This window comes from Rhamphochromis sp. 'chilingali', assembly GCF_963969265.1.
Source record: "Rhamphochromis sp. 'chilingali' genome assembly, chromosome: 22".
Taxonomy (NCBI): Eukaryota; Metazoa; Chordata; class Actinopteri; order Cichliformes; family Cichlidae; genus Rhamphochromis; species Rhamphochromis sp. 'chilingali'.
In genome coordinates, this window is record NC_137950.1 from 26,918,920 (window position 1) to 26,932,453 (window position 13,534).

A 13,534-nucleotide genomic window follows, 5' to 3' on the forward strand; every position below is an offset into this window, starting at 1 on the left:
TTTGTTTGTTTTTTGCGTATGTTACTGGGCCAGACCCAATCTGCTTTGTGAGTAAGCTGAGGACACTCAGATTCCTCAGCTGCAGAATTAAAACATTAATTTGAATCTTGTGCATTAGAGTGGAACTTGGACCAAAATGGCAAACTCCCCCAAGAGCCCCAAATGTGTACTTTGTGACCAGCTGGTTTTAATAACACTTAAACCCCTGTGAAAAGAGGGGTTGCATAGACTGTTAATAAAAGATGGCAACTGGCTAGATTTTTCAGTCATTTTCCCCTGGAGATGTGTTAATAGAGGCAAAAAACAGTACATTTTAGCTGATAACAGTATAATCAGCTCCTTGTGCACACCAGCGATGGATCTAATACCATAATTAAGATAAAAAGTACATCAACATAAACTCTACTCATTGTGTAAAAGAATCACCTGTTTTAGTGCTGTATTATATTAATGGGTCATTCAAACTCATATATTAACATGTACGCTGTCTTTTAATACTGCAGCTGGTCAAGGTGGAGCAAATTTTTAAAGCACTCTATTTTATAAGCACATGTTTTTGAAGTCTCACATGTGAAATTTGTACAGAAGCATTCAACTAATGCACACGACTAAAGCGCTTAAGTACGGCACTTTACATTCCACGCAATGATGTTCACACGTGCAGTAAACCTTTCAAAACACTTTTATTTTATCTCCTATGCTTCTCAAAGTGAGAAGCTCACAAACAACATTTCCTTGGTGAGTTATAACAAGGCAGTGACACATGTAGCTCACTGTATGTATAGCATAAAATGAACATCGCCTTATCTGCACCAGTCTAAAAAACACTGAGACGGATCAGACCAGACCTCTACATGTAAAAAGATTCGTATGAGCTGGCTCAAGTCTCTAAAACACGACAGCATACAACAGCATTAAATATAGCCATTCCCTTCATTCACATTGATTAAAAACAAAAAGAGAGAAATGACCATGAGCTCAAGGACAGGAAAAAATGCTGACCTACCTTATATATTAAGCCTTCTTTTAATACTCTAATCATAATATAAATGAAAGCAGGCCGTAATATCTCATGCTTTATTTACATTCAGAAATGAGGCTGTGATGTACAAGTGCACGCTGAAGAGAGTTTGAGCTGCAGATATCCTACGTCTGTGAACACGGTGCAACACTTTGACATGAGTATCACGCAGGCGTCATCAAGGGGAACCAGGCATTTCTATGCTAACCAGTGCCATGGAGGACCAGCTGCTGCTCTGTGATGTATGTGAGTGGTGAGAACACATGGAGAGAGGCGGTGGGAAGGGGAAAACTTTGAGATACAGTGAAGACTCTAAACTTCTTTAAATCTGTACTGCATATAAAGCCACAGACGATTAAGTGACTGCTCTTGCTGTTGTTGGTTTGGCTTTGGCACTTTATGGATCGCACTTCAGTGCAGCTCTTTATATCCCCCAAACAGTCGGTTAATAAATGGCGAAACTGATCTGGCCACAGAGTTGGCAATAGTATGGAGGCTATGTGCACCGATAACTGCATTAACGATAGCAAAACACAGCAGCTGATAGAGGAGTTCGACCTCAGTAAAGTAACATTGAGCTAATATTTGAGGTCAAAGCTGGCCTAGGACACTCTTGTGAAAGAGATTTTATGAGTTTAAGATTCACCACCAACCGGTTGCAGCAGATAGCCGCCCCTCCCTATGCTCTTCTCCCTCTAAGTTTCTTCCTGTTAAAAGGGAGTTTTTCCTTGCCACGTTTGCCAGTTTTTCCTTTCCACTGTTGTTGTGATTTGGTACTATATAACTAACATTGAATCAAACCGAGTTTAATTCTTAGTTACCTTTCAACTATTAAACTCTTTTGAATGTCAGCACTGTTTTTGTTGATTGAATGAAAGGCTGCCCGGGTTAAGGCATCAGATGAGGCATGCAGCTGATATGTTGCTTGGTTAAGGGTTAATTTTGGTTTAAATCTGGTGCCAGAACCAGTTTAGGATCAGTTGGGTGACCGCCCAGGGCCCTGCTGCTCTAACAGGTCAAATCATGTTGTCATTTATATTTAAAAATATAAATGTTTTTGCATCGAGTCTGTGGAGCCCTAAAACTTGAAAAAGATGATATTTATTGTTATGTTGTGCAGACAGCAGTGCTGGATTACCAAAATTAGGTTGAATGGGCCACTGCCCCAAGAGTCCCCAAACCCACGAGCTTCCAGGTGTTTCATTATTATACTCATATATTGGAGAATTTGCACCATTAACAGGGTAATCTGGCCTCTAAGCAAAAAATGGAGAGCTTCTGATTGAATTTCTGATCAACCATTTGAGGGCATATCATAAAATATTAGCATAAAGGTACGAAAAAGCTATTGAAAACTCTTCCCTCTAAAACCCAAAGAGATTTCCAAAGCAGAAAATCCTCACATTTAAAAAGTGAAATTTCCTTCAGCTCTCCTGTTATTTGAGCCTAGACATCAGAAACAGCAGTTGACAGAGAAAACAGAAATTTGAATACATCTTTATAAAAATAGCACAAAATTCATGTGCAGTTTGGCTGCTTGTTATGAGACACGTACGATGTCAACACAGACTCACACACAAAAAACATTTACTTTTAGGGTAACATAGATAACAGTTTCTTGTGTATGCAATAACAAGAGATGTAGGTTTTCAAGATAAAATCTGACAAGTGTTTTCACATTTTATCTGTGTAGACCTATTATGCTTTTCCTTATTTACTGTTATTTATATTCTGTTTGAATGATAGATGCTCATATCAAACACGGACATAGTTTCAAAATATTTCGGCCATTATTTGTATAAATCAACCAAATCCAAAGTGGCTGCTGATACTCTTAACTCTGTGATTCCTAATGAGGTGATCTGAGCACAGAAGCCCCGCCCACCTGCTGTGGCATAAAGTGTTACGACAGGCAACCAATAAGGAGGAAGGTATCCTCTGTCTAAAACTGTTTTATTTTCAGACAGAAGATGCCTTCCTCCCCAAGGGCCCAGTATCAGCTAAACCAGGATTATTGTTGAGCTCTGGATCATGCAAAGCTACGCTAGTTAAGTCTAAGACTGAAGATATATAGCTTTAAATGAGCAGAATAGGTCAGTGTTAAGGTACTCATTGTAAGTCTGGCTGCTTATTAACAGTTTGGCCACATAACAGACAGCAAACATTACTAATAACACACAAGTATAAAGTCTGTAAAGTTACACGAAATGTACAGGAGGTCAGTTATGGCAACAATATACACATAAAACCTTTTAATACCACCAGCGCGCAAAGGTGCAGACAAGAGAAGCAGGCAATGAGCTTTAAATGAAATAAGCTGCTGAAAATTGGGCATAAATGTCTTTAAACTGCTTCTTCTGTCTTACAAAAAGCCCCCAAAGCAAGTAAAAGTGTCACATAAGACAAAGAAAAGACATAAAGGCTGATGACTTCTGGGGAGGATGCTGCCTTAAAATGACTCACATGACAGTCAATAACCAAAAATTCTGGGTAGATTCAGCTTTACGCTGCAGGTATCTACATGATTAACAGACTTACACCGTGACACGCTCAGGTTTTCTGAACTATTTAACTTCTGAATAGCCTGAATATTCAATCATCTGTTCTAGAAACTGTACAGCTTTAAACAACACATTTGGCGCTGGATAAAAGTCAGATGGTCTGGAAGGCTCTCTGCAGCCTTTCACATAAGCACACACTCCCAAAACACACTCAGACTTGACATCCGTAGTTACAATACAAACAGGTCCTATCTCATTTAGCCCTGCAATACCCGCCCCCACCAACCTGCTCAGGCGAGCGGGTGACGCCGTGCATATTCACTGCAGGTGCAGCAGGTGTGATTATGGCTGAAAGAACATGGGTGAATGCTGACAGCTCTCCCTGCTGGTTGGACGCTGGCACTGCAGCTGCTCAAGGTGTCGTTTTAAAGCCTGAGTAATAAATGGCTGTGCATTAATAATGCTATGAAGTGTATATGGCTACCAAACATTATGTGGTTCCATAATTAGATCAGTCCGCCCACACACAAACACATAATCACACTCACTCCTGAATAAGGAGTTTCTTTGTCTTCTTCTTTTTTACATTCTGTTTTCATTCTTTTTTCCATGCATCTTTTACAACAGTATCAGCCCTGATCCAGTTTGAATCGTGCCATTAGCTCATGGCAAACAATGAGACATTATAAGAGAGAGAAGCCGTGGCACTCAGAGTCCCCGGAGAGATACGAGCCAATCGTTTTGTTGCATCACACATATTAACGGTAAAGTTTTGCTGCTGTTTCAGCTGTATCCTGGCAGGAGGTTTATCTTCTATGTATTGTAGAAAAATGTGTGAGCACTTGCAGTGCTATTCAGTGCTCTGTTAGGATAATCAAAGACTTTTGTTTTTGTTTTTGCACTTTTGGATTGAGCCCTTTTTGAAGTGAAGTGTAAAGTCGCCAAACTTTTGAAGCATTTTTTCAAAATGAGATTTGACTAAATATCCAGTTTTTCTGTCTCTGTGACGCAATTATTAAATTTAAAGCCCTTTATCCTTTCATTTAGATTGCAGAGCTGATCTGGGGGAGTTATTCCACTTTCTGTTAATACTCCTGTAGAGAAATTTGATGCGATTCAGGAAGGAATGCAGAAGGGGCACTCTTGAGAAAGTCCTTAATGAATTAGAGGTAAAATTAATATGTACACTTGCTTCTAGACAAAGGAAAATACAAAACACACTTCTTTTAGTTTTTAGAAATATAGTACAGATAACATGTCTGCAAATAAAATATGCTTCCAATTTATTTTTCCAGAAAGACTAAAACTGTCAATTAACTGCTGACATTTTGCTAACGCATGCTGATTGGTGGGACAAGGATTCACCACAGGCACGCTGCAGTCACTCTAGTCTGACGGCACCCATTTTAGAGGCTTCCTGTTTGAAATCAAATTCACAGATTCCATAAAGTGACTCAGGGTAGTTTTTACATCTCTAATAAAAAATAATAATAAGATAAAAATAGTAAAAAACTGAACTATAGATTAATCTCTTCTTTCAAAAACATAACAATAACAAATGTTTACACCACAAAATTTGCTGTTTTGGCCTCCGTAGATCCCCAATCATCATGGATTATCTCACAAGTGCCCCTATGAAACAGGAAGTGCAGAGACTATGAGTTCAAGTATTTAGAAGATCTTTGGATCTGCAAAATTTCATCGGTGTTGTGGCGAGTTTATCTACCGTACTCTTCATCGTAGAAAAGAGGAGAGTACTTTTCTTGGCTTATGGTATTGACAGCGTAAGTCTATGGTGGGTTAAACAGAGATGTTAACAGTGTTGGGTAGAAGGAGTGTAACTTTTAAACCTAATATTTTGACCGGTTTCTTTAAAAGTCCAGTTGATGCGTCTCAGAGACCACTAAATCAGAGTTAAGGCTCTCTCCCTAATTCATTTTATTTGGGGGGATTAATTAAACTGCCCGGGGGGGTGTTACCAAGCTGGCTGCTGACTCTCAAAGAACCTCGAGCATGATCTGTCTTTGGAGTAGTTCCCACTGGAGCTTAAATCCTCACAAGAATTTTCTTTTTACACTAAAATCCTGCAAAAAACTCCCCCTTACTAATCTTTGATAGACTTATTTTGATAATATTCATAAAGTTTGTAAGAAAAAATAAAATAATGTGATTACCAAGTAGCGATTTCCAGACTTGTGTGTGTGTATACCCAATGCAGCTTCTCATGAGTGTGCTGAATATATTGTAAATATACTGTCATATATACTACAATATATGGTGCGTTATATACAACATATCCTGGATGTTTACAAAGAGATATTTCATCATACACTTGACATACACATGAAGTTCAACACCAACAAATGACTGTAAAATACTGTAAAAATATCGAAAAACAAAGAACATTCATGGTCTGTCCAGTGAGTCGGGTTTATAAGCACAGATGAAGATTACACGTGTTGGGTATGGCACTGGCATGAGGAGAGTGACTGAACGAACCTGCTCCCCACCCCTCACCGAGAGCAGCTTCTCCGCTCTCAGATTTTTGCCTTCAAAGTAGTAAAAAGCCCTAAAAGAAGCAGTGCTGGATGCAGGCATGCGGATCACTGCAGAAAACAACATTCGGCCAAGAAAGAGAACATAAGCACATCACAGGACAGAAGCAAAAAGCAAGAGATGCTCGAGTTCAAGTAGAGCAAAAAAAAAAGAAAAAGACCTCTTTCTCTTTGTGTCATGCAGTGTTTGGCTGCATATCAGGAGGACTGTGAACTCCTGCTGACGTCGTCACCTCTAGTTGGCCGTCAGCGGCTAGAGAAAGGAGGAAAGACGAGCTGTACGCAGCGGCCACGTCGCATACTGCAGCCACACACTTATTTAACTGGAAACCACCTTCAGCGAAACATACAGGAGCTGAAAGCTGGAATTTGCAGCTCCTGTGTGGAATGTGAACACACCGTGGTGGAAAAAAAAGGAGCTGGAATGTAATGGCTCCGTAGACCTGGTGATGTTTCCTAAGTTTTTTGTTTTTTTTAATTATTATTACAGCGCTTCACCTCAAGAGCAGCGGCAGAAATTCAACAGAAATCAAATCATCAGTCGTCTATAATGTGATGACAATTCAAAGTGTGTGTAAACATGTTTGGTCCCAAAAAACGGAGTGTAAGGTCAAGAAAAAAGGTGTGAGAACGCGGCCGGAGGTGCCTTGAAAGAACAAAAGGGGAAGAAAAAAGGAAAGGATGCTGGATGTAGGTCCCTGTGCGCTGCCCCGTCCGATCCGTAAGCAGCCTCTCTGCCTCACAGTCTGCTGCGGCACCCAGCGTACGTTCTCAAAGACACCTCGTCTGCAGATCCGTGACCTCCCAGCGCTCCCTCCCACCTCCTGCACTAGCCTGTCTGCCAGTCACAGGATCTGCACCTCCTCGGTTAGATGAGAAGATTGGGGTGCCGGGTAGGGCCTCGTGTTTTGGGGGAAGGCGTGGGTTAGACCCTCACTCCTGCTCCCCCCTTCAAGCAGAGCTCCAAACAAAACCTCTGCAGGGAGACAGCCTGCCGCTGGCAGTGCAACGCCGTGCCGCTCCCGGCGCCCCCGCCTCGTCTCACTTCTTGACGGCCTGTCGGTAGCTGTGTCTCTGGCCTTCCTGCCGCTGCTTGCTGCTGCAGCCGCTGGCTTTGCTGCTGTTGCCGCCGTCCCTGGTGCTGCTGGCCAGGCTGGCCTGGCTGCTGTCCTGCAGCGTGGGGCTGGAGTGAGCCCTCTGCAGCCCGTTGTCCTCCAGAAGCTGAGACTCGAATACAGACAGGTCTTCCTCGCCGCTTCGGATTTTAGCTCGCAGCAACATGACGTAGGTCCCGTACCGCGTTTTCTATAAAAAAAGAAAAGAAGAAAATCTAAATTTAAGGCGAGACAGTTTCATGTAAATACTCGATTCCTCATTCGTGAATCCAGCTCACCTCAAAGTCCAGGTACTCATCTCGCTGGCGGTATTCTTCCAGCTCGCGTCCTTTCACCTTGCGGTCAGGTGGATAAGAGCGCAGCTCAGCCAGTTCAGTGGAGATGGCTCTGAATCGAGCTTCATGGGACCTGACCTGCTCCTCCTGAGAGCACAGAGTTAAAACCAAGATTATGAGAGGAAAAACTTAAAACCCTGACCCAGAGGTGGAACTGATTTCCTGGTTGAGCATTTTATTGGCATGGTTTGGGTCTACTTGTATTTTTTTCTATTGCCACCGTAAAACAAGGGAACTGCTTTCATACCCCTGTTGTTTCTCACAGACAGTAATTATAAAGTTACGTTTTCCACCTGTGAAAGGTGAAGACAGCGTACAGTCTGCTCCTGTATTTGTGAACTAAGGTTTAACTAAGAGACCATGTGACTCCACATGGAGTTCTTAAGCTTTTGTACAATCAGACTTTTCTTTTTCTACAACTTCAAGAGTCGCCCCCTGCTGGTCATTAATGGAGGCTTAGGCCACTTTAAACCACTTAAACAGAAGCTACGCCCATCTTTTATTTACTTTGATATACTCAGAGTGGAATCAGCCACCTGTCAGACCTCATTAAAGTTAGGATACCTCGGACAGTTTCGACATCGTCCCCGGCAGGAGTGGCCGGCTGAACTTCTTCTGCGAGCCGATGGCTGCTGGAAAAGGAGGAGATGAGAACATGGCGGCCACTGTGTTGATCCGTGTGATCCAAGACTGCATCTGCTCCGCGTTCCTGAGATGATTAACACAGACGCACACACACGATTAATTACAAACTCCAAAACACATACAGTACAAATGCTTCTCCTCTGCGATGCCTGCTCACATCCGCTCATGGCTGGTTTACAACATCAAAGGGATAATTATCAGAGAAAGCAGCGCTGCTGTTAACAAAGAAATTATTTTGGAGCCAATTAACAGATGAGAGAGAGAAAAAAGTCCTGTTTTACATTAACAGGCCCATTAAGAGCCCGAGTAATATCAGATCGAATCAGACAGCATCGCTTAAATCATCAGGGAGAGACGGGCGGAGAGAGAGACGAGGAGAGGAGAAAGGCGCAGAGAGGGGTACAGTATCTGGGACAAATGCAAGCTGCAACTGGAGCACAGAGCCGGTCCTCCTGGGGCCTGAAACATGTGGCCAATCATGTGCCACTTCCTGGATCCTGCTAAGACACACACACACAGACACACACCTTCACCTTCATCGCGCATCCTCTCCATGTATCACTAATCTGTAAGCACATGAGTGCTGCTGAGGGTGGACATTCAGCTGTTATCAGCAGCACTATATGGCCAGAAATATGTGGACACCATAGTATTGTGAACCGAAACAGCCTCTACTCATGCCATCGGTTCAATAACCCCAAATCCCAGCTTTGGTTTTGTAGGATGGTTGGATTTTACTGATTAATTTTAAAGTGCATCTGGGTCAGAGCAGAAATGTTGACTCCTTTTAAGCCAGTGCACAGCCTTATTCTTCAGGTGGATCTTTCTGTCTGTTCCAAAAGGCTGGGCAAGGGTGTAATCAGGGTCCCCGGCTTTAAAAGGACCTACCTGAGGAGCAAAGGCTTGAAGAATGATTTGCCTCATAAAACACACCTTTACTGACTTCTATTTTATGTGATACTGCATTTGAGTTTCCTTTTAATCATGTTTTATAGCCCTTTTTACCATTTATGTATTGTTTTCGATTGGCACTTATCTTCACTGTGCAGGGTTTGTGACACCTCTCGCACTATGGTAGCTGGAATAGACTCCAGAATTAATCACGTAAGTTCATGACTTTATGCAGTTCAGATTTCCACGTGACATGAAGTGAAACAGAACAAAGGCTGAAAGCAAGTTCAGGCTTGCAGCTTGAGCTGTGCTGTGTCACATACCAAACCTCCTCCCCCCTCTGGAATATCAGCGCAGCTCTTTGCTTGCATCGCTTCCTGCAGAGTCAACCCCTCCACCACCCCAACATCCACCAGTATCTGTTCATGTGGGCTCATGTAGTTAAAAACAGGGGTGTCCACATACTTTTGATTGTTCAGTGTAACATTGCCAGAGACGGCAAGTCAGCACTAAGAGAAGAGTGGAATAAAACATGGGTGTTTCTTATTTGTTCTTTTTTTAGCTGTCTGAATTTTCTGCTCTGCTGCAGATGTTGCACAGCTGTCCACGCTGCTCAGCGTGGGAGCTATAAATCGTACAGCGTGTGCGTTTGTTCAAGCTCAGCGAGAAGAGCATAAAGAGACTCACGGCGCTTGGAAGAGATACACCCTCCAGTCCGCCGTCCGCAGGTAAAACACGTTGGGTCTCTTGCTGTAGTCTGAAGCTTTCATTGCCAGAGAGTGATGGATGGACACGGCGTTCTTCAGGTCCTCATCAGAGAGCTGCTTATCGGGCCTGTACTCCCCCTGGAACGACAGGTATAAAGGAGAATGGTGTGTTGCGGTGCAAACGCTCATTAAAGATGCTGACTATGATCATATTTTATTGGAGGAGTGGGTGACGCTTATACACATTTACATGAAGCAACTGATATTGCTCTGAATGTGAGCTCTGTAGGCGTCTCTCATCAGGTTTTTTTTTAAATTTTAGAATAGAATAGAATAGAATAGCCTTTATTGTCATTGTACAGAGTACAACGAAATTGGAGTGCCACTCCCTTGGTGCAAGTTTCAATAATAAATATAAATGTAAAATATAAAAAGTACAAAAAAAACAATCGTAAGTACTCAAACAATAGTATGTACAATATATACAGGATAGCAGCATTAATATGATGACAGTATGAATAGCAGCATAATATAATGACAGTGACGGTATGGAATAGGTTCAGTTTTATTAGTTTTATTATTTTATTAGTTTTATTAATTTTGAATTTTTAGTCTAGTTTTAATTAGTTTCTTGTTGTTTGTTGCAGCTATGCAGAGATCAGTGCCTCCTCAGGCAGGTTGTATTGACCTTATTATTATTATTAATACTTAAAGTAGTTATTTCCTACATATTTTTATTTATTATGGTTAGTTTTGCATGTACACAATCACCATTCGATTTAGTTTTGATTTTCTTTAAAGGTCTAGTTTTCTTTTCTTTTCTTTTTAAATTTCTGGTAAACAATATGTGTTTTAACTTTTAGTTTTAATTTTTTAAGTTTAGTTAATTATTAAAAAATCGTTCAACAGTAAGAATAAAAATATAAAATATATATTTGATACCTTATTTGAGTTGAAGATATTTTGGTTTCATGACAGACGTATACGTTTTCGTTAAGGAAGAACAAAGCTGTGGACATAAACTTCTCAAATTATTTTTAATTTGATAAAAAAAAGTTATTTTTTAAATATTACTTGACTCATACCTCAGCTAACTTTAAAGGCTTGAGTTTTGACAGTTCTCATATCTAAAGTGAAGCACTAGTGGAAGATTTTTTTACCACGACAAAGTCTGAAACAATTTAATTTAACTTAAAAACATCTAAATTAATTATTTTGATTCGAATGCATACGTCTACAAATCACAGGGTAATCAATAACCAAAATATACTGACAAAGTGTCACGTTCTCCATTAAGTTTTTATTTGATAAAGCGGATCTCACAAAGGTTTATTAGATGTTATTGTATTTACTTATGCTCACATTCACCCCTACAGCCAACATTTACCCACCAGTTAAGCTAACATCCATGTTTCTAGGAGAACAAACAAACTCAATACCTGGCTGCTGGATTTGAGCCTGAAATCTTCTTGCTGTGGGTTTGAACCACCGCACCGCCCTAGGCCTAAACGTGCTAATGGATATTATTCCTCCACATCACATATGTGACCTTTATAAAAAGTAAATATTTCCACACTTTTAGTTCTATAACAATGGCATGAAAACATAATTAATAGCTCTGCATATAGCATAATTAGTCACATGTCAAAAAAGTGTTTAATTACAAGTTTATGTTATTGTCTAAAAAAATAATAACTCTATAAAGCATTATTATCACTTTGACCTTCAAATTAGTCTATTGATCTTGAAGGAGAGGTCAAAGGTCACTGTAAATCCTTACACAGGACTTGTGTTGACAACACACACCACAAGAATCATGAGCCTTGAATTAACCTTGAAGACCTTAGTGAAAAAACCTCCGTAAAAATAAAGTTCAGTTATTATTTTAGAGAACAGAGCCACAGCATCCCTACAGGCACAATTTTCTCTGCATTCAGGGGGAATTTGGAGCAGCAGTGGCCTGTTATGTTGGCAGAGGTTACCCAGGCCCACCGCCGCTCCGTATGGGTCCTCTGCACGGTGCCAAGGCCCGGCCTGCACGAGGACATTATGTCACAGCAACATGTATTCGTGTAAACAGGAAGTAGGCACCAAAACGTGACTCTAAAGGACAGATTGCTTCTTGAGCTGTCAGTGCAAAGCTGCTGCTTTTTTCATTGCTGATATTTTGCTTAAATAAATCAATAAATCATCTTAAGAGCTCGTTTGCAGGCAGGCAGGTAACATTTGGTGCAGAACTTTTTTGTTGTTGTTGGGTTTCTAAAGAGACGTTCACCGCAGGGATAAAGATCCACCTTCTGTTAAAAATCTGCTGCTGGCATGAAAGTAAGACAGGATGTTTATGGAGATGCAGTCAACCGTTCTTTAAAAGGTTGAATAATGAATATCAAACAGTGGCTGTTGCAAATTGTTTCTCACTCAGCCCTTTAGATTTTATTTATTTATTTAGTTAGTTTTTATAACTAAACATATGTCTACTGTGTGAAACTTACTTTTTGCAGGTAGAGGATTAGCCCTTTAAGGATGGCATAGAAAGTCTTCCACCCTCTCTTCCCTCTCGGTGCTGCGAGGAGCAGAAAACATTAAATGTTAATTACAGACTTCCAGTCATAGATACAAAGTTACATCGTGCTCTTAGCTTTGCAGCACTAAGTCAGAGGTGCATCCAGGAAACCTTCAATCAAAACTGCACATGTAACCCAGTGTCGTCTGCTCCCAGATAGTCCACACATTAGGGTATAATCTGGGCCACTTATGGCACTTGATTTTGTTTCGTTGTTTGGGCTAGCTGTGGCCTAAAGGTCATGAGGTGGGCTCGACTTGAGTTACAGGAACTTTTGGGGAGAGCTGACACACCTAACATTTAACCCTTATACTGTGAACACACAACACAGAAAACTGCCAGTCTGGGGCACACTTGTTGCTATCTGTGTTGTAGTGGCTGTCCGCATAATTAAATCCAACACACAGACTTCCCTGCCAGAACATCACAGTTATCAGTCTCACATTCATCTGGTCTATTACTGACATATTTGAAAATCTTGTTTGTGCCACTCTCATAAACATCTTTATGACTGCGTGCTACAAAGTGCTTCATGCAACACGCCTCATTCACACCCATTCATGCAAGCCCGTTTTTCCATGCCTTTTCTTACTTGGTGATTTCTATCTAACATTCACACACATTGACACTCTGATGGATGCATCGGAGAGCATCCATCAGGGGTTATTATCCAGTCTGCGTGCCAAAGGATACTTGGCACGCAGACTGGAGCAGCCTGGGATTGAACCACAGCTCCAGCCACCCCACATTACCCACACTTAGCTGAAAGTAATGCACTCTAATCACTAATCTGTGATTTCCCTCAACTAAATCTGGTGTATAATTTATATATTATATTGTATTTTTGGTGTTTTTCACTGTAGTGAGAGGCCCCAGTCCTATCTCATCTCATATGGATTTGATTTGTGTTTTGAGGGCCCACCCATATTTGATTTGACCTATTTATCTAGTTTTAAATATTTTTAACCTTTATTTAACCAGAAAGTGACTGACCGAGTGCTCAGTGTTGAAATAGGTGGCATTACGCTAGCATATTATTAAATAGTGGGAGTAAGCAGAGATCCAGGAGAAAACCCAGGTAAACATAAAAGCCTCCTGCCGAGGCAAAGGTGCAAACTGCTGATATGTTGACATGTTTTAGTGCCTAGACCTAACCAATATCAGGTGCCTTCAACACAATTCAGAGAAGTTGATAGGGATG

At 41.1% G+C, this 13,534-nt stretch overlaps 1 protein-coding gene across 2 annotated transcripts in view; it reads right to left on the bottom strand.

Annotated features, from left to right (window-relative positions):
* Positions 1-675: 675 nt before the first annotated feature.
* LOC308390896 (uncharacterized protein) overlaps positions 676-13,534 on the bottom strand; it is a 103,387-nt gene continuing 90,528 nt past the window's right edge. For both annotated transcript variants that reach the window (XM_080873238.1, XM_080873237.1), the window contains exons 13-17: positions 12,263-12,333; positions 9,751-9,908; positions 8,092-8,236; positions 7,471-7,614; positions 676-7,382 (exon numbers count right to left, since the gene is read on the bottom strand). In XM_080873238.1, the coding sequence (XP_080729364.1) occupies positions 7,119-7,382; positions 7,471-7,614; positions 8,092-8,236; positions 9,751-9,908; positions 12,263-12,333 (782 nt within the window). In that variant the 3' untranslated portion in view covers positions 676-7,118. The remainder of the gene's footprint in view (positions 7,383-7,470; positions 7,615-8,091; positions 8,237-9,750; positions 9,909-12,262; positions 12,334-13,534) is intronic.